The 22185-nt window shown below is 39.7% G+C and overlaps 1 protein-coding gene across 3 annotated transcripts in view; it reads left to right on the top strand.

The window, feature by feature from the left end:
• SYNJ2BP (synaptojanin 2 binding protein) overlaps positions 1 to 21799 on the top strand; it is a 40982-nt gene extending 19183 nt beyond the window's left edge. Inside the window, exons 2-5 of one of the 3 annotated variants that reach the window (XM_087448306.1) lie at positions 3158 to 3294; positions 7646 to 7735; positions 14118 to 14213; positions 16485 to 21799. In XM_087448306.1, coding sequence (XP_087304432.1) covers positions 3158 to 3294; positions 7646 to 7735; positions 14118 to 14213; positions 16485 to 16625 — 464 coding nt within the window. In that variant the 3' untranslated portion in view covers positions 16626 to 21799. The remainder of the gene's footprint in view (positions 1 to 3157; positions 3295 to 7645; positions 7736 to 14117; positions 14214 to 16484) is intronic. The other 2 variants (XM_087448308.1, XM_014784346.2) reach the window with 2 other exon arrangements.
• The last annotated feature ends 386 nt before the right edge of the window (positions 21800 to 22185 follow it).

Genomic DNA, 22185 nt, shown 5'->3' on the forward strand with positions numbered 1-22185 from the left:
AGGGGAGTATTTTAATTATGCTGGGACAACAGGTGTATATCAAGACTCCCAGACAAACCAGGATATGTGGTCTACCCTATTTATGGAAGATTTTCCTAGGACACAGCCAATAATCAGCAGATATGCAGTGGGATGGCCTTTCCCTTTCTGGTTCTTTCCAGGTGACATCTGTTGCAATTGGTTGGTGCGTGTGCTGAACTGATTGTCGCATATTTTGAATACCACCCTTGCTGGAAACTACTCATGAAGGGGATGTCTGGGTCACAGGTTATAGACACACTTAATTTCATAAGTTTTAGTTCCAATCCAGTAATGCCCTATTAATAGGTGGATGGACTTTTTAATTTCTCTGTCTTCCTGTATTTCAGGACTTTTCACACTTATCCTGTGTATTTATTCATCCTTTCTCCATCAAACTATCTAATGTGGAGCTATAGCAGGCACTGCTATTTTATTGACAACTTCTCTTAGCACATCTATTCAATATAGCAACCACCATGTACTTTATAAGGGATTTTTTCAGATTTTATGTTATTGGACCCTAAAGATTACCTTTTGAGGTAGAGGGGGCAGAATTTGTAATCCTTATGTTACAGAAAACAAAGCTGATGGTCAGAGATCCACTGACTTGTTTTAGTCCACATATCTGGGTAAGTTATGGAGTTGAATTTATGATCAGGTCTTCTGAGTTTAATTTGCTTCTGCAAAATCTAAAAGGGACAGGGAAAAGGATAAATTTGTGTTTGTGGTTAAAGCAGGGACTGTCCAGTTAGCTTTATGTCTTCCTCAGAACTTAACACACAGTGCCTGACACATAGTAAATGATCAATAATTTTTAATGATCAGACGACCTGGGAATTATGTAGATATCCGTAGGGCCCAGGTTTGAGTTGGTAATACTGCTACTGAGGGCTTTGGTGACTCCTGTTTATTGCAGCAATGCTTCGAATTATAGGTAAGTTCAGTTCTGTAAATGTTCTGGCTGAAGAAAGGGACTTCACATCAGTCCAGGAGTTCTCGTATTAAGTGCTGTGGTTCATTTACAACTGAAATAGCAGTAGGTTATAAACATGCCTATATAATGTGATTTCTGGTGGGGAGTAGACTGCTTTTGTTTGTTAAAAGAAAATTTTGGTAAGACATCTTCCACTCTCCTTTTTCAGACACTGTTTTGTAGCTTTAAATAACCAGTAGCAAAGTTCCTCCTCTCTCAATATTTTGCATTCAGCTGCTTATTAACACATGCTCCCTGTTCCCAAGATCCCCAGAGGCGGCTGTAGTGTTTTGTGAGGATGTTGGATTTCATCGAAAGATTTTCTCCAAATTGTTCCAGTATTGAGAGAGGCTGGTTGGCCTCAGCCTCCTTGCTCAAACCTGTCACGGTTTTGAAGTCATTTCAAAGCCTTCCATAATCAGGCTCCACTTACCTTTCCATCTTATCTCAAATAATCACCCACCATCGCCTTTCCAATACCTCCCACCCACAATGATACAAATTAAGAGTATTCTAAGAGAAACCATTTAGTAACTTACATTTTTAATACCCTACCCTTCAAGGAATTTGAAATAGTCATCTTCCAGAAGTAGCTCTTTCTCTCATGTGTATTGAACCCTGCATTTCATTCTCTAGCTGTAGATATTCTGTGCACAAGATATACTGTCTAAATTAGATGTTTCCTGCTGCTTGTCTCTTTGGCCATGTGTTTCCTTAAATCACAGATTGATTTGCCAGTGCTTGTGTTGATACTGTGAACTTTACATGTAAGCTTTCATCCCACCAATAGGGAGAACTTGTTAGAAAGCCCAGCTGTGTCTCTTTAAGTATTTGTTTTCTATTGAAACCGATAGTAGGCTAGTGATTATGGCTTTTCCTTCCAATTGTGCCACCAGATTTTTGTTTTTTAATTGTTTCCAACTATCTCCTTTCTCTTTGCACTGTCGCCCTGAATTCTGCAGTAGAATGTCTCCTCTGACATAAAGGAAACCCTAGGGAAGTTCCTTTTTTTTTTCCTTTTCTTTTCTTTTTAACGCACAGGTAAAATCTCTTTATAACAATGGTTTTTTGTGTAGTGAAATTCTTCCCCCAACTTAGTGGTTGGTCTGTGGAAATGGTACTTTCGTAGTCAGTTTTCTTTCTTTTTTTAATTTTACTTTATTGTGGTAAGAACATTTAAATGATATCTACTCTCTTAACAGATTAAGTGGACAAAAACACCATTGTTATCTATAGGCACAATGCTGTACATCAGATCTGTAGAACTTATTCATCTTGCATAACTGAAATTTTATACCTGTTTAAAATAGTCACTCACAGAAGTGAAGAATAGAACAGTAGTTGCTAGGGGGAGGGGGAGGGGGAAATGGGGAGTTGCTAATCAATGGGTAGTCAGTTTTCTACAGTGAATAAAACTTGGCAATCACTGTACCCGACTGGGTGGTTGTTTGCACTTGGGGTAGAAAAGGAAAGAAGAGTGAATTTGGTGATTTAGTCCTATCATGAAGCATCAGTTACCTTTCTAGTTCCCAGGTTTCCTGCCAACACCTACACTACTGCCCCCTCAACTCAAAACAAAAAATTTATGAAACTCCCAAGACCATTTCTTCCAAAACACCACCATATACAAACTCTCCCAAAGATTGGGAGAAGAGAAGTATGGAGGGGAAGGTTTGGTTAGGTATCTCTCTCCCACTAAACTAAGAGCAGTTCATTTGCTAATTAGTTAAAAGTATAGTTTCTTCTCATGAACACAGCTAACCCTGTTATATTAATAGCAGGAAAGTCAAGAATTGCGTCCTCTGAATGCCACCGACAGAATCAAAATCAAATGTGAGCAGAAACACGTCTTACAAGAATCACCATTATTCTTTCACTGAGTTCAGTTTCGATCTTTCTTTTTATATTCAACAAACCACATTGATCACTGTGTTTGTATTTTTAGTCCTCCTTGGTCTGAGTGGGCAACTCTGGGTGCTCTTGACCTTTGTTGGTGATGCTATTCGCTGACCTTGCTCATGACTGTACACCAGCTATATCACAGTCTGACTTGCCAGCCTCCTCTCCCCACTAGGCCTTTCCCCTCTCTCTCCTCTTCTTCTCTAATCTCTTTCTTTCTTCTTCACCCCTATCTCCTTCACAACTCCTCCATGATTTTCTCAGGGCTGGGCTTCAACATCGTCGGTGGGACAGATCAGCAGTATGTCTCCAACGACAGTGGCATCTACGTCAGCCGCATCAAAGAGAATGGGGCTGCAGCCCTGGATGGGCGGCTCCAGGAGGGTGATAAGATCCTCTCGGTGAGAACTGGCTTCGGCCTCCTTCACTGTCCGTTGCTCCCTAGACCCTGGTTCCTACCCCTTACCCCTTCCTTGGGATGATTCCTGCCTGATTATAGTGTTCAATAGGAGGGACCTTGATCAGTCATCTTTTCCAGCACTACCAAAGAGCCTGGAGGATATTAACCTTACTTGACAGACAAGGCAAATTAAGTCCAGAATGTAAAATTACTTACAAGATCAAAAAACATGAAACAGGGAGGGGTGAGGAACTGATGTGGGGGAAAGGGACTTAAAACGCCCAATTTTTGTTGTTCTTCCATTATACTTTATCACCTTCCTTTGTTGATTAAAATACTAATGTGTCTTCCTCCAAAAGAGACTAAAAAGGAAGGTAGGAATTGTGTCCTTTTTAGTCTCAGAGCCCTTTTTCACCCATTATTAAGGTGAAAAATTGGAATGCAGTCTGATTTGGATGTCTGTCCACTGTACTCCCATTTCACTTTGCTAATGTCTCTAATAAGATACTTAATACATGGTAACCATTAATTATATTATTTTTGGACATTCTTCAAGGGCAAAGATCAGATGTTTTTTTAACCTTTTACATCCTAGCACAGTGCCCAATATGTATTTAACAAATGAACAAGTTAGGAAATTCAGACATACTTAGAAAGGTTGGCTGATCCAGCATATAAATATAGTATCATGGATGGTAATATCCCATTTTAATCCTTCTCACTGTTTGGCCTCTTTTCAGTCCATTAAGCTTCTCCTAGACCCTGTGTATTAATCTGTGAGACAGAGACAGTGATACTCTACCTTTTATCTCAAAAGGATATTGAGAAGTTTAGAAGCAGATTATTTCCTATAGCTGCCAGGAGACAGACATTCTAAAAACATGAAATCAACTTGAGTGTTACAGTAAGGAAAACTTGAGAGTGAGTTGTTAAAATAAAGGTATAGCATACAGTTAGAAACTATGCGGTTTATATTTTGACACATACTGCATTCTCTCCAGAACGCTGGGGCCTGCGCTCCATGGGTGAAGAGGGACTTGAAAAGTATGGGAGTTTAGAAGAGAACCCTATCATTTAAAAAGCTTTGGTTAAAGGTAGATTATTGAAAAACGAGAATGGTTAGAAGTTTTTGAGTACTATATGCCAAGCAATATGCTGAGAACTTTAAACTTATTTAATATTGTAGTAACCCTATGAGGTGGGTACCATTATTATGCCTATTTTGCAGCTAAGGAAGCTGAGGCTTGGTGAGGTCAAGCAGCTTGCCCAAGGTCACACAACTAGTAAGTGGCAGAGGACTAAAACTTTGGTCTATCTGAATTTGGAGCCTCTACTCTTAACCAGTCTATTGTACTGCCTCCTAAAAGGTAAATGAGGGGCTAGGATTAGGTATCCTAAATAGAAAGTTGCATGATGAATTAATAGTAGATTTTGTGTATGGTCTTATGTAGAAACTGACATTAGTGTTTGTATAAAGGGTAGGATTAGGGAAAAAACCTCAACGTGAGAGGATTTATTAGACATAAGCTGAGATGAAGAGCCTTTCTTAACGTGGGCCATTGCCTCACAGAGAAAAGAAATTATTGGAAGACCACTCAAGTTTTTAAAAAGAGTATGGTAGGAAATAAATGTCAATGAAGAGAAAAGTAGATAAATGTCATTGAAGAGAAAAGTAGTCTAAAAAACTCAGTCAGCTCCTTGACTTTAAAATTTATAGCAACGAGGATTTTATTTTATCAAAATACAAGAAATAGTACAAAGATCTATATAAGATATTAAATATCACAAATATATATAAGACATATTACAAAGAATGATTCAAGTTTATGTTGTGGCCAGGAGAAGACATGTGAAAGAAGAGAGAGGGAGATGCCAGGTAGAGAAAAAGCAAAGTTATAAGACAGATACAGAAAGAAAGAAGACAGAGAAAGAGAAGGAGATGGCACATACACGAGAGGAATAGGTCCGCATATCCCTTCCATTCTATCTAGGGTTATATTTTTTGACTCCCAGTTTCCCTTCCAAGAGTTTCTTCCAAAATTATTCTTTCTAGATCCTGTTCCTTGAGAAACATTGCCTCTGTTGCCTGACTCACCATCCTATTCCCTCTCTATCCTTAAGTGAACTTGGTAGGCATAACCATTTAATAGTTAAATCTAGTCTTTAGCTCACTTTATCCCTTTGATGTACTTATGTACTCATTTATTATTGGCTTTGGAGTCTCTTTAAAATGATGCTAAATTATTTATTAGCCTATATTCCCATTTATTCTTTATGGGCTTTCCTGTTCTCCTCATGTGAGTTATTCTTCCATGTTATAAAATCTGCCCCAACTCTTTCTTTTAACTTTTGCTAGATAATCAAACTAAGACTATGTCCCCTCCTTAGCACATAGCCATTTTGGATAACTAAAAGAAATATCATTTAGTAATCTAGATTTCCTGTCAGTTATTATTGACTATTAAAATTAATCTTTCCATTTCTCCCTAAATAATGCTCATGTTTTATCTTAATTTCAAGTTCTAAAAATTAAATTACTACATGATTTATCATGCAGTCTACCCTTTCTCATCAAAAGTGAAATTTAATTTTTTGTGATCATTGTGGATGGTTTACACTAAAAAACAAAGAACAGAAATTTCTTTAACTAGTGAACGTAAATGATTTTTAAGGCCCTGTTGCATTTGATAACCATGAAACAAAAAATGATATTAGCAATAGAAGAACAGACCTGAAATTGAGATGAGGGCTGGAGATTGCTCACCCAAAGTTTATTTTGTGTGTGTGATGGTGAGGATGATTTCCTATTTGTATAGCTTACCAGGGAACCTGGGGAAATTTTATTTTTGTGAAGGAAAATATAAACTGTCTAGGTTTCTCATTTCCCCTGTGTGTCTACCTAAATGAAGGGAGGTGAATAGTCAAGAATAGTCAATCCTCAGTGAACGCTACATTTTTATGAAGCTCAGGGTGATGCAGCTGATTATTATTCTGCAAGGATGAATGTTCCATTTTGAGAAAACCCCTTATACAACAAAATGGCACAGGTTGGGCCGTTAGCTGCATTTGTATTCTCTTCAAATACAATTCTTAATTTGGTGAATGAAAGAGTTGAGTAGGCATCAGCATTTATCAACTATTGTACTTCATGCCCTGCGGAGCACTGTGCCAGGGGCTATGGAAAGTTAAAAGAAAATGAAAGACTTGTCTCTGCTCTTATCTTAGAAATCAGTGGGAATGACCCACCAGAAACACTCATCCAGTCAGCTGCAGAGACATTGAAATATACAGAATCCTTTAGACAAAGTGCCTCTAGGGAAGAGTCTTTGTCTTCTCATCTCTGTATCCCCAGCATGTAGGCCTGTAGCTGGCACAGAGTAAGCATCTAATAAGTTAATTGCTCTGTGAATGAATTATAGCATAACTGACTTTTCTGGTTGGGCTTGATTAATTGGAACTAGATCATCTATTTTTTTTTCTTCCTTCAACTTTGATGAAAAAAGAGACCCCCCAAAAATTTGTGGTTCATTTCAGGATCTTGGTAAAAAGTTAAAATATTCAGAATATAATCTGAGGTCAGTGCTTATTAAATTGAGCCTGTTCTTTCTCTACATCGTATACATCTACATTTATGTTATCCTATAGTTAGAGCTCCTGTAACTATAACATTATCCTGAGATAATGTTAGATTATCCTGAGGCAATTCAAAATTATTAATCACCAAAGAAAACTAATTTTAACTCAGTGTACTCATTTCCTAAGGCAGGAAATTGGAAACTCATTTTTAAAGACTGCCAACACCGTAGTTAAAGCAAAAAATTATGTTTCCTCCATCCCAATTCTCTGAATATTTGGTCAGCAAAATTTTCTAGCATGTTACAAATTTGTCATATCTCAGGTTCAGTAAAACTTACTATGCCATGAGTTACAGAAACTGAAATAGCAAGTTTAGTTAGCAGTGTTCTAAGATTTCTCAGTTGAATAGCTGTTGGTACTAAAGGTGAGGTCCAAAGATCATCTGGTTATCACCTGGGAGCTTGTTAGAAATGCAGTCTCAGGAACCTTCCCAGACCCATGGGAATCAATGTCTGCATTATAACAAGATCCCTGGGTGAGTCTGTGAATAAAGTTTGAGAAGCACTGCTGTAGGCAAGTGTTTTTCATACCTTTTAAATTATGACCTGTAATAGGAAATACACACATATAATTGAAGCAGAGTTTAACAAAATAATACTTATCTCTTCTATATGTGATGCAGTCTGATATATTGTGTTTTCTTCTAATTTCACTTTTTTTTTAATTAAATACTGGTCTTGACCCACTGGATTGACTTCACTATCTTCTTTAATGAGTCAACAGACCTATATTCGAAAAATCACTACTCCGGTAAATGGAAAATCACTGATGAAATCTGTGGATGCATAGAGTATGTATTAAATAGGGTAAGTAGGCTGGGCGTGGAGACCAGTAAGAAGACCATTACAGGCAGTTTGAGTTAGCTTTAACCTAAACTTCAGAATTACCTGGAGGGCTTGTTAAAGCACAGATTGCTATGATGGGGCCTAATAATTTGCATTTTTAACAAGTTCTAGGTTAATGCTAATAATGCTGGTCCCGGGACCATACTTTGAGAACCTCGGATCTATAATATTAGTAAGGATGGTGATAAAGAGAGTGGATTCTGTATATTTGGGGTGAAATATACAGAGCTTGGTGGTTAGTCAATGTGAATTGGAATCTGTAGAAATGCTTAGAGGAGGTAAATATTGGAAGGCAAATTCTGCTTTGGAATAGAGATGACATTGTCAAGAGAGAAAGATCATAATTTGTTTTATGGGGCTAGTTTACCTTGAGCAAAGGATGAGAAATGGTTCTTTGAAAAAGAAATTCCCGGGCCAGCCCTGGTAGCCTAGTGGTTAAGTTCGGCGTGCTCTGCTTTGGTAGCCCAGGTTCGGTTCCCAGGTGCAGACCTACACCACTCATCTATCAGTGGCCATGCTGTGATGGTGGCTCACACACAAAATAGAGGAAGATTGGCAACAGATGTTAGCTCAGGGTGACTCTTCCTCAGCAAAAAAAATAAAAATAAAAAAGAAATTCCCTTTGCATTTCTAAAAGGCCTCGTGTTTGGGGTTTTATTTTTTAAAAAGCAATTAAAGTAAGTGTCCTCTTATATTAAAATACCTTTAGGCTTAACTGGGAGGGTTGAAAGGCAGAATTGGCATAATCGGCGTATGCCACGTATAGCACCTTCTTTTGCCTGATGTCACCAATGTCATTCTTCCCTGTTAGCAGAAGGAGGCTCAGGTGAGGACCAAGATTACATACTGAGTCATTGGTAGGTGAGGCTGCCATTAGAGTCCAGGCCTTTCAGCTCCTGGTAATATTGAGAATGTGTCAGTCAGGCTTTAGAGAATTATGACTTTTGCAGGGTGCACTCTGCAACAAAACCTCAGGAAATCATGTGACATTTATTGCACTCAAGTGGTGTTCAGAGTACTATCCAGGTATGATAGGGGTTGTAATGATGAGTTGAGATATAACCTCTCCAGGTTATTTATAGTAGAATGTAAAGTGATATCACATAAGACAGAGTTCAGTTTGAGCTTTTAGAGAGTCACACAATGTGGAGATTCTAAGAAGGAAATCAATCACATCTGGTGGAGTTATCTAGAAAGGCTTTGTCAATGAAGTGGCACTGAACTAAATTCCTTTTTGAATTTAATGCTACTTCAATATATATGAATGAATAAAAATATTAATATATAAACACCTTATGTTTTTATAGAACTCTAAAATTTTAAAAATGTATATAACATATTCGATACAAATGAAACTGCAAAACCAGTAAAAATTCAATTTACAACATTAATGTGATGGATAGTGATATGTTGCTGAAATGAAATCCTTGCTTACAATGTAAATTTCTAGAGTTTAGTGTTTTAAAGTGAAGGTTTTGGGGCTGGGCTGCCTGAGTTTGAATCCTGGTTTTGCTACTTCCATTTTACATGCCCACGGACCAGTTGGCATGGCCTCCCTAGTTTTATCACCTATAAAACAAGGGTTCTTAACTTATAGGACTCTTTTGAAGACTTAAATAAGTTAGTGTGTGTAAAATGAATTAGACAGCTCCAGACATGATAATATACAACAATTGCTGGCAATTATTACTGACACTGTGGCAAAGATTACTTTGAACTCAGTATTCCTGCCATTGAGTGTCATGTAGTGACTCAGTTTTCCCACTTGCATTTCTCTTACTATGAAACTTGGCTCTGATATTGAGCTATGACATCTTTGGCATTCATTGACATGACTGCATCATGAACTTATTTGTTTGTCTCTAAGAGAAAATACCTGTTTCTTTAAAATGAGAAATACAGTTATCACATGGGCTAGATTAGTCAAGTGAGCGTTCTTACTATAATCAGCAATCTCACACCTGTTCTCTCCCCCCAGGAATTACCTAGAAAATTGAGTCATTGACAATTCATTGTGATAGTTCTAGAAATCCTGAAGTTCTTTCCCTGTGGCATAGCTACCAAAAAAACTGAGGCATAATCAGAAGGTGGCTTGGTAGCGTGAAATCAAAGCCCATCAACTAGAAAACTCTGTATTCATCTCTACACTTAGGTAGCAGGACTAATCCTATTTAAGATCAATTTTGGAAGATAAATAAAATTTTTTAAAAGGAAAGGGTATTCAGATGGTGGATATAGCTTTTAAGCACAGGTATGAAGGTAACAATATATGTTTTATGTCCCAGAGTGAGTGAGTGATTTAGCTAGAGCATAGGATATATGAAAGGGACAAATGAGAGATTCAACTGGGAAGGTAGGTTGGAGCCATTTCCTAGAGGACTTTGCATACCAGAATGGGAAATCAGGCATCACTCTTTCTTTCCCTGCTCCCGGTTTTGTTTCTGTTTTTGAGCAGTAAAGTGGTATAAACAGAATTGTACTTTAGGAAGATTGATCTGGAGACATAGTGTTTGAATGGGTTAGAATGAGGGAGGACCTAGAGGAAAGTAGATCAGAGAGAAGGTGAACACAGTAGTTCTTTTAAAAGTATCCACAGTTTAAAGAGAGAGAAAATAGCATATGAGAAATGTCATTATAGGATTTGGCAATATATTATCTGTGAAGATTGACAGAGTGCAGAGAGTTTTAAAATAGTCTCAAAATTTTAGTCTGAAGGAATGGTAGTGGCAATAAAAAGGAAATTGGGATAGTCTGGTTTTGTGGGAATAAAGAGGCTTTGGATATGTTGAATTGGGGTCTAGCAGGATATCCAAGTACAGGCACCTGGCAGGAAGTTGACAAATCCAGATGTAGAAGTTGGGATAAAAAATTTGGGAGTTGTCTTACAGATTACAGTTGAAATTGTGAAAGATCACCATGGGAGAGAAAATAAGAGGGCAGAAGACTACTAACATTGAGGACTATTTACTTACTTTAAGAAGGAAGGAAGGGTAGAGGAATCTGAAAAAGAATAGTTCAAGAACTAAGAGAGGGGCCGGCCCAGTGGCGCAAGCGGTTAAGTGCGGGAGCTCTGCTGCAGCGGCGCCGGGTTCGCCGGTTCAGATCCCGGGCATGCACCAACGCACGGCTTGGCAAGCCATGTTGGCGGCGTCCCATATAAAGTGGAGGAAGATGGGCATGGATATTAGCCCACAGCCAGTCTTCCTCAACAAAAAGAGGAGGATTGGTAGATGTTAGCTCAGGGCCGATCTTCCTCACACACAAAAAAAAAAAAACTAAGGGAGCTAAGCGTTCAGAAGCTAAGACAGGAGAGAACTGCAAAAGGGAGAAGGTGATCTGAAGACTGAAAAAGGGCTCTAGGACTTGGTGACTGGAAATCACTGCTGACCTGCAGGACAGCATGTTCTTCCTTCCTACCTCATTTATTATGAGATTATAAGGGAATAAAGAGTGAATAGATGCTGAGGAAGTGGAGGCAGTGCATACAAACAATTCTTTCAACAAGTTTTGCAATGAAGAAAAGAACAGAGGAGATGGGAAGAGGGTGATAGTGGGTTGCAAGAAATTTTGTATTGTTTTCTTTACTTTTTGTTAGTGTTGTCGAGTCGATTTCGACTCCTAGCAACGCTGTGGACAGCAGAGTGGAACCCTGCCCAGTCTTTTTGCACCATCCTCTCACCTTCTAATGCTATATCAGACAATGCTCTGGTACTGTTCATAGGGTTTTTGTGGCCAGATTTTTCAGAAGTGGGTGGCCAGGTCCTTCTTCCTAGTCTATCTTAGTCTGGAAGCTCTGCTGAAACCTGTCCACCATGGGTGACCCTGCTGGTATTTGAAATACTAGTGGCATAGCTTTCAGCATCACAGCAACATACAGCCACCACAGTATGACAACTGACAGATAGGTGGTGTGGTTTCCCTGACCAGGAAACAAACTTGGGCCATGATGGTGGGAGCGCCAAATCTTAACCACTAGACCACCAGGGCTGGCTGTTTTCTTTATAGATGAGGATAATTTTAGTTGAGAAGGAGCAGAGAGGGATAATAATTAAGGAATCAAGAAGCGTAAGTGACTGTTTATTATGTAAGGAGGCTAGAAGGAATGTGATCGAGAGCACTAGTGGATGGTTTAGCCTCAATAAAGGAAATAGATCTAATTCAGAAATAAGGGGAAAGCAACAGTCTAAGGATATCAAGAAACTTGGAGAGGAAAGGAAAGAAATTGGAGAGAGTGTTTGTGAGAAGTTCTTAATATTCACAAGAAACATAAGGCAAAGGAATGCTGAGAGGAGAGATGGGATTGGAGTTGGGGTTTGATGATAGAAAAGGTGTGTAACAGCTACCTCTGGGTATTTGTTAGGGAGTTCACCAGGTGAGTAGAAGGGTTGTAAGGATACAGGCTGGAGTCAGCTAGCATGGATCTGTGGTGGAGAATGTGGCTGTGTATTTTTCTCCAGGAATATTCAACTCAGTGATGAAAGGAAATGCAGTTGTGTTGCCCAGGACTGGAAAGATGGCAGAAGACCATGGGGACAAGGGTTCTAATAGTTTACCAAGTGCTTTCTTGAAATAATAATAGGAACTCTTAGATGGGTAAGGATGCAAATAAAGTCTAAAAATAGTAAAGGCTTTGATGAGGATAAAGAGGAAATTTAGTAGAGGAATAGGAAGTGTGAGAGGAGTAGAAATTGGAGCCAGATTTTAAAGAGTTTTGAGATACTGGAGCTGAAGCATGACTACTGTTGAAGTCCAAGGCTTCTTGCCAACTGGTGACTAAAGTTAAATAGAGCTGAAAACTTTCATTTGGGAAGGTAAACAGTCTATAAGGCCAAAATATAGGTAGATTAATTCACCAAGGATATTGGCAGGAGATAGGGTGGAGGGACGATTATGAACCTTTTGGAGAAGACTGTGACAAGGAAGATGAGAGGGTTGAATAAGTCAATGTTTTGACCTTCAGCTGAGCAGAGAATAGTTGGTGAGTCAAGGTGGAGGAATAATAGTGCAGAAGGAAGAGTAAAATGCAGGGGTACTTTGATCTTCCTTCCTGTATTTAAAAACCCAAACCTTAGCTACTACGCTTACTATGACTTTGGGTAAATTACCTAACCTTGCTAAGCTTCAGTTTCTTCATCTATGAAAACAAGATAAAAATAATATCTACCTCATAGGATTATTGTGAGAATTAAATTAGTTAATGTATATAAAGCATATAGCACAGAACCTACCAAATAAATATATTAGCTGTTCTTGCTGCTGTTGCTGTTGTATAAAAGATATGTAGATCCTGCATAAAGTGGGCTGTGCTGTATCAGTCTGAGTACAGCATAAGATAGATATCACTTCTGGCCAGTGTCACTTCTGACCCTAAAAAGTATTAATACCAGTAGTCCTTCACATCTCTCACCTCTAAGTGGGAGGACTGACCTACAATGAAACATTTTTTAGGAGTTCATATCATCACAGAAATACAGTTTTTAGTAAATTTGAGGAGGATAGGAGTATCCATGGAATCAAAGGAAATTGTTCACAGTAGAACAAGACCAATAGAATGGGCTAGCAGATTTGCACCACATCAGAGTAAATTGTGGGAAAGTTTCATAGAGTTATATTTCTAGGGTTGAAGCTGGCAACGCCAGGGATTAGGAATATGAAGGATAGAGTAGTAAGCTGGAAGATATGTTAGCTGTGGGGAAGCAGCTGCTGCTCATGGAAGACATGCAGGTACAGTAACAGAATCCCAAGTGTCAAAACGAGACAGGCAGTGGAGCTAGGAGGTAGGGGAGACTACTTTATTTTTTTTTAACTTAGGAGCTCTTCAGATGGCCCATGTAACCTTAGTTCTAGGACAACATAGCTTTGAAAATTAAAGTTATTCTGAGGGCCGGCCCCGTGGCTTAGCAGTTAAGTGCACGCGCTCCGCTACTGGCAGCCCAGGTTCGGATCCCGGCACGCACCGATGCACCACTTCTCCGGCCATGCTGAGGCCGCGTCCCACATACAGCAACTAGAAGGATGTGCAGCTATGACATATAACTATCTACTGGGGCCTTGGGGGAAAAATAAAAAAGGAGGAGGATTGGCAATAGATGTTAGCTCAGAGCCGTTCTTCCTCAGTAAAAAGAGGAGGATTAGCATGGATGTTAGCTCAGGGCTGATCTTCCTCACAAAAATAAATAAATAAAAATAAAGTTATTCTGAGTTCTAAGTAACTTTACACATTCTCCTAGCCCTTGGTGTAGGAGTTTGTTTTTTAAGAATTTGGTCACTTGAAAGTAAATGTTTGACTTACGAGAGTCCGCATTCTACCTCTCTTACTACTTTTCCCTGCTGTTTTTGACAGGTAAATGGCCAAGACCTAAAGAACCTGCTGCACCAGGATGCTGTAGCCCTCTTTCGTAATGCAGGCTATGCCGTGTCCCTGAGAGTGCAGCACAGGGTAGGTGGCATTTGCAGCCAGCAGCCTGGCACCAGGCTTTTGTCCCATTCTGGTGAATGAGCCCTGTGATGTCATCTTCAGGAGTGTGTCTGCCTTTCTTTTCTTTCACTCTCACTCTTTTGAAGAGCTTATCTGGCACAAGCAAGGGTCTTCTGGGACTTCTGCTTGTCATTAAAGGAAACTCGTAACAGTACGCATGCAGCCCAGGTCCTAGCTTCAAGGTTAATGTGCCTTGAAGTTAAAGCTCGACATCCAAATTAAAATATATGAGGAAAAACTCCAAGCAGAGTCGATTTTATTTTTTAGTAGGGAAGGAAACGTATGCCTGCCCTTGAACATTTTTATTTATAAAACTGTAAGTACAGGGCCGGCCCCGTGGCTTAGCGGTTAAGTGCGCACACTCCCCTGCTGGCGGCCTGGGTTCGGATCCCAGGCGCGCACTGACGCACCGCTTCTCTGGCCATGCTGAGGCCGCGTCCCACATACAGCAACTAGAAGGATGTGCAGCTATGACATACAACTATCTACTGGGGCTTTGGGGGGAAAAAAAGAAATAAATAAAATTATTAAAAAAAAAAAAACTGTACGTACAAAGAGGGTGGGTTTTCTGAACCCACTATGTGCTTTTACCTATCACTGCCATGAACCCCTTTTTTGTCAACTTGGTGACCCTCTTGACCAAAGCTCTAGTGCTCAAAGGAGAGCTCCAGGAAAAGGGAAATGGAATTGAGAATTGAGTGAAGGCAGCACGTATCCCTGCATCCACTTCTTAGTTCCTAGTGTTGTATAATTCTGATGGTGGGAAGAGAAGCCTGGGTAGACATAATTCCTCCCATAGCACCAAGGATTTCGGAGTACATTTACAACACAGGTTCAATGTGGCTACTCCCTCTTAAATTGATGCTGTCTTTGCCTCACTCAGCTCCTAAGTGAGGCTTCAGAGGCTGAAGCAGAGTTCAACAGGAGATAGTAAAAAAGTGGAGAGGGCAAGGCATGAAAGATCTCTGAGAAAACAGCCAGGGTTGCAAGCAGAATCTGGGTGTGAGAGATTAGAAAACAGTCAATGGGAGACATTCTTGGTAATCAGCTGCTTCTGCCCTGGCTCTTCTCTGTTTCTAAAACATGGGAGAATTTATGCAATAGATCAAGGCAAGTAAATATAGGCATACACTTCAGCTGTGATTAAAGTTCTTTTTGAAGGCATGTGGGAAATGATTTCCAAAGTTCACTTTTTAGGAAACGTCCATAAATAACTCCTAATAAAACAGATTCTTCTGGTCAGGGAATTGGCCTAGCCCTAAAAACCATGTCTTTCTATTGACCATGCCCCCTCAGGACAGCTCATCAGGAAATGAATGAAAGATGTAGAGGTGGGTAGAGGATAGAAAAGTAGTTTGTGCAGTCTTGCCTTTCAGATTGAGGGGTCAGAGTTTCATAGATTGTAATGAGGAGGTTAAACCTAACTGAAACAAGATGGCACCATAATTGTTGCACATTAGCTCTAAAAAGTTAATATTAAGAAAGGCCACCTTTAAAAAAATGACTGAAATGAAGAAAGACCATCAGCCTCAAAAGGGAATGCTGAGACAATGGGAAATAATAACCACTAGGATATGATTTCTTTTTACTTATTTACCTCTGAGTCTTTTACCTCCATTTCACCTCCATTTCATAGAGGTTTCACCTTTATCTGTGTACAAAATAGGGGATGCAGGACACAATCCCATCTTAGGAGGGAGTGGGTACCTTTTGAGAATTAGAAAGTATTTCCAGATGATGGCATTGCACCTCTGTTAACATTGCTCAGATCGGCTCTTATTGCACTCTGATGACTGATAATCTTTCTAAGTAAACATTTCTAGGAAGATGGACAACCCCCAGCCCTGCCCAATAATTTCCAGGTTCCATATAGGATCAGTAGGCTTCATCTCATATCTTCATTTTCCTGATGATATAATACACATATAGCTTGGTGTAGGCAGTACAGAAACAGAAAGAGGTTATCTGACTTACCCTCAGTGGTACCTTTAGATCAGTAGCACAGCACAGTTAAATTCTCCCCATCAGACTTAGTTTGTTTCCAAAGAATCAGTGACACTGATGTATCAGCTCAGGACAAAGAGAGAGGACTCTTTCTGCTAGACAGTGCTTGGGGTTTACAGCTTTGGGTGGTCTGGAGACTATAGACCCAGGTAATACGTCAACCTGGACGTTTCAGTTTTGGTAAACACATATTGGTCACTAGAGTTAACATTTTTCTTTGCCTTCTAGTTACAGGTGCCAAATGGGCCTATCGGACATCGAGGTGAAGGGGAGCCGAGTGGTATCCCCATAGCTATGGTGCTGGCGCCAGTGTTTGCCCTCACCATGGTAGCAGCCTGGGCCTTCATGAGATATCGGCGGCATCTTTGAAAAGCTTGCTTTCTTCCAGTGCTCCCGATGAAGATACATTTCTTTCTCTCACCCTCCTCCCCTGCCATTCTCCCAATCTTTCCCTCTCTCTGCACAGCCAACACATGATTTAAAGAGACTGCTACCCAACCAGAACCTTGCTGTTCAACAGCTCCAAGTCCTCGTATTCTAATGGGAGAGTAAAGGCATTGTTTGAAGGAAAGCTGAAGAAAAGACTTGCTTAGAACAAATGAGGAATTGTATCTTTTACTAGGACCAGCCATAGAAGTTCAGCTACAACCCAAAGAGGGAAAAGTCCAGTCTTCCCATCATCACGGGTGATACCTTTTTGCTTAGCTGGCATGCCTCAAAGGCCAGCGGTGTGACAGAAGAGGAAGAGAGGATTTTTCTTTTTAATGATCTTCCTTGGGAAGTTTTTGTGGCCTTTATTTAATTTCTAACTACATACTTGGGTGCCTATATCAAACAAAGGGTAATGAGGAGAGCATTTTTACCTTTTTACAAAAGCAAATATATGTACACACACACACATACATGCCTATGCACATATGATAGTATAATAGTGATGCCTTACGGAGAATTAAAGAGGTGGAAAGCTACTCTGTGGTTTCTAGGTTTCTGATGTGAGGGATGATCTTAACTGAAGAATTTGATATATAGTGGGAGTGAGAGAGTGGGCCTTAAAAGAGGATGCCCAATCTGAGTCATTAAAAAGAAAAAGAAAACTGGAGCAACTAATTAAAAATCTTAGAACAATACTTCTTCTCATAATAGCTATGGTGAAGTTGAAGTTTGTTGTTGTTAGTGCCATCGAGTAGATTCCGACTCCTAGCGCCCCTGTGAACAGCAGAGTGGAACCCTGCGCGGTCTTTTTGCGCCATCCTCTCACCTTCCGGTGCTATATCAGACAATGCTCCGCTGCTATTCATAGGGTTTTTTCATAGCCAGTTTTTTTGGAAGTGGGTGGCCAGGTCCTTCTTCCTAGTCTGTCTTAGTCTGGAAGCTCCGCTGAAACCTGTCCACCATGGGTGACCCTGCTGGTATTTGAAATACTGGTGGCATAACTTTCAGCATCACCGCAACACGCAGCCACCACAGGGTGACAACCGACAGATAACTGGTGAGGTTCTCTGACCGGGAAATGAACTTAGGCTGTGGTGGTGAGGGCACCGAACCTTAACCACTAGACCACCAGGGCTGAAGTTGAGGTAAAATGCCATAATCCAGCTTTGCAGAAGTCAGTCTATTCAAAAAACTTTGAGATGTAAAGATAAATCCTACCAATTTGGTACCTCACAGTCCTGTTAAAGGATCAGCTGGAATGATTGTGGTCAGAGCTATGGTAATAGGGCCAAACTGACTCAGTGAAAAAACTCTAAAAGGAAAAAAGATAGTGCCTCCAAAGTGTCACCTGAACCCCCTCAGGCTATCTACCAGTCTTTTTGGTTTCTAGTAACAGGCAAAATCTGAGAGGAGGAACTGCTCCTTGGCAGGATGGGCATGAAATCAGTTCTGCTTAACTGATTCAGTTTAGTTGAGAGGGTTTGGATTGCTAGTTTTTTTGAAAGGCTCTGAACACTGCTTATGGTTTTTCATGAACCATTTTGCAAGGAAGGAGAAGAAGAGAGTTTTGTTTGTTTTGTGGGGGGGGGGGGGTAGGGAAGTGTGGTGGATATTTCATGGAGAAACCTTGAGAGAAGTTTATGGATGAATGGGTGCTAGGGAATACCAAGGATATTAAGGACGTGGGAACCATACTGTGTGTGGTATTGAAGGTTGGTTTTAAAGCACTAAGGAGAGCTGAACCAAGGCTAATTTTCTGACTTTAAGAAAATCATTTCCACCCTCCAAATATACTGGCCAGACTGTAGGCCTTATATAATCTTGACAGCAAGAGTATGAGGACTTTTTCTGTCAGGCAACCAGTTGTGTCCAATTTTTAGCATGGGTGATCTAGTAAGTATTTTACAAATGTTGTTTAGACATCAGCTTTGTTTAGACACTTACAAAGAAGTAAAATACATAGCCTCCATCCTAAAAGGCTTTTTGGTTCCAATTGGGAAGAGAACACCCATATGCATAAAAGTGGAATTAGCTGCATAGGCAGGGCAATGAAAGTTGGTGTCAAGTTTACACTGCAGACAGCAAAAGGGAATAGTCACTGAGAATTGAGACATTTGAGAAAGTTCCATGGAGGAAGGGGACAAGTTAAGGACCCCTGAGGAGCTCACGTCTAGTGAAAAGAATTCATAAACAGATGAGAAGTTAAAAGTATATCATCAGGTTAAGTAACAGTTGAAAGCAGTAATAAAAGCAATGGTACTGTTCAGAACACAGTGTGACTACAAAGATATGCAGAGAACCATTGCGTTTTTTTTAGGAATTCAGGAAAAGCTGTCACAAAGTGGCATCAGGCAAGAGTGGAAAGGGAAACCTTTTAAAAATAACAACACCTATAAGACCTTGCTCTTGGTCAACTATTCGTATAGGGAGAAACTTGCTTTAAACAATCTTGATATGACTTATGCCTTTAGACCTGAACTGTTCAGTACCTTTGAGACTTGCTTAGCCAGCTGTACTGGTAGGTTCCACAGAAAAACACTCACAGTATTCTGGTTCTCACCTCAGCCAGCCCTGCTGTGGAGGCACGACTCCAGTGGCCTCTCTGTATCCGGAGGCATGTGCAGCAGCTTCTGCAGTGATCCTGCTTCCCTCCCAGGATTCATCTCAGGGTTTGGACATTAACTCCTGAGAGGACCTTGAGACATGAAATGAAGCAAATGGCAAGCAGGAAGGAAAGCTGTTTAGTTTTTTATTTGTTGGTGTTGGTAAATAAAAAGAACACCTATCCCTTCGTTGATAGAAGTTTTGCTTTGGTTGATAATAGGGATTCTGATGCACTTTAATAATTTAGATTTTCTCTGGAATTAAAGAGCAATTTAAAGATCAATATATTAAAGTTTTAGGCAGGTATGCTATTGTATTCTTATTTCTGATTCTCTAGAAAACTAATCATACATCAGGTATCAGAGCCTACTGTAGGTCATTAAAAAAATTTATGCTCTTTATAGATTGAATCTAATATTCCTACCACCTAAATTACTATGTTCAAAGTTTTAAAAATTGAAAAAGTATTTTTAAGACCATATACTTAAAACACTTCTCTATATTTATCATCCTATATTATACAGATTCTAATAAGACATTGCTTCAGTCATCTACATTTTCATTTCCTGCCAAGTTTTAATCTGCTATTGATTTAACTTAATTAATCATACCATCTAGCTATGTGTAATGGAAAAAGGAAATTAATATTGTTACTGCATTCTGTGCCAGGTACTATAATAAACCCTGATTTGTACACTATTTGTTCATGCCTCACAACTCTGAGATCTAAGTATTGTTATAAAGACACTGAAGAAAAGAGAATAAATTACTTTCCTAAGATTACATAGGTGGTAATAATAGGATCAGGGTGTAAACTCAGGACTTCAGGTGCCACCATCAATGAGATTTCCTCACTGGCAGTGGTTCTCAAAGTGAGATCTGGACAAAAGCATCAGCATTTCCTGGGAAATTGTTAGAAAAGTAAATGCTTGGGCTTCACCCCAGACCCACTGAGTCAGAAACTGGGCAGGGCACCTAGCAATCTGTGTTTTAATAATCCCTCCAGGCGAGTCATTGATGCTAAAGTTTGGGAATCACTGCTCTATGCCAATACAGATCTTCCTCAAGTTAACAATGGGATGATGTCCCGATAAATCCATCGTAAGTTGAAAATGCATTTAATACATCTCGCCTACTGAACATCATAGCTTAGCCTAGCCTACCTTAAACATGCTGAGAACACTTTATGTAGCCTATAGGTTGGCAAAATCATCTACCGCAAAGCCTATTTTATAATAAAGTATTGAATATCTCATGTAATTTATTGAACACTGTACTGCAAGTGAAAAACAATGGTTGTATGGGCACAGAATGGTCGTCGGTGTGTCAGCTGTTTACCCTTGTGATCGCATGGTTGACTAGGAGCTGTGGCTCCCTGCTGCTGCCCAACATCATGAGAGTATTGTACTGCATATCACTAGCCCAGGAAAAGATCAAAATTTGAAGTACAGTTTCTATTGAACGTGTTGCTTTTGCACCATCATAAAGTCAAAAAAATGTTAAGTCGAACCATCATTGTAAGTCAGGGACTGGCTGTAATTGTCTCCTTCTCAGGTTAGAATCACCTGGAGAGCTTATAAAAATCCTGATGCCCAGGCTACACCTAGACCAATTAAATAGAATCTCTGGGGGTGGGACTCAGGCAGCAGTAAAATGAAGTTCATCAGGTGATTACAGTGTCAGTAAAAAATGGTCTATGGCATTTAAACCTAGACACTATTTAAATTATTACATACAGGCATTGCTCCAGCCAAAAATGAGAATTTCATTTGGGCCTTTTTAGAGCCCACCTCCCTGAGCTTCTGCCCCAAGTACAGATGTGAAGTAAGAAGTGGAGCATTCTTGGGCTTCTGATTTGCTAAGCACTGACCAACCTCCAGCACAATGTATTAGTGAATGTTTGTTTGTGCATCTATTAAATTAGAACCAAATCATGGAACATTGGAGCTAAAAGGGAACCAGAAACATTCTAGGATAAATCTGTCTTAGGGATGATACAGTCAAGGCTGAGAGACGTGAGCTAACTAGACCCAGATCAGAGAGAGGCTGTTGCAGCCCAGATCAGAGACTTAGACTGTTGCAGAAGTGCCCTTTCTGTCTCATATTTATGTTTTGAATGTATCCACTACATGAGCATATACAAAACTACCCTGTTTGTCTTGGTTTACTTCCGTCTTCTCTCTTTGGGCCTTCGATAAAGACCAGAAGAACTGATTGACAGCTGAAGGGTATTGCAAGCATCGTATACAATTGGGAAATTCCACAGAATGATCTGAAAAAGACCTAATATCAAATTCAATCAGATGAGTTCTTCTGAGACTAATTCCACTAGTTCTAAACTAGAGGAATATGGTTTTTGATGTTGGGCATTGTTTTTATTGTGTAAATAAGCAATTTAAAAATATATTTAAAGAAATGAAACAACATAAGGAACATTAGTCAAGTATGTGGGGGAGTGGAGTTCATGTAATTTCATGTGGAGCCAATAAAGATTTTATTCTAGTCAATTTTAGTTGAAATTCATCTTTGAACGGATGAGAGTTTTTTCCTTCATTCGACAAATGAGTGCCTCCTATGTCCTAGGTGCTGCAGATACCCTAAGATATAGTCACTCTAAGCTGAAATAGCTCATCATCTGAAAGTGGAGGAGTATTTATTGGTGATCTTGATGTTGAAGTATTTTTCTAACATCACCTAGAAGTAGAAGATTGAATTATGAAGCTCTCTACCTCTTACCTGTAATAGGTTTAGAGTTGGTTAGGATCCTGGAGTAAGCCCCTTTTGCTGTTTTTCTTTTATCTGCAAATCTTTTTGAGACCAGCACTCACATCCAAAGGGCACCTGTGATCAAAAGGAAGACAGTATTTTAAGGAATTCTGTTCTGATCAGAGTC

Source organism: Ceratotherium simum, chromosome 24 (genome assembly GCF_057802395.1).
Source record: "Ceratotherium simum simum isolate JZ-2026a chromosome 24, ASM5780239v1, whole genome shotgun sequence".
In the NCBI taxonomy this organism is placed as follows: domain Eukaryota; kingdom Metazoa; phylum Chordata; class Mammalia; order Perissodactyla; family Rhinocerotidae; genus Ceratotherium; species Ceratotherium simum.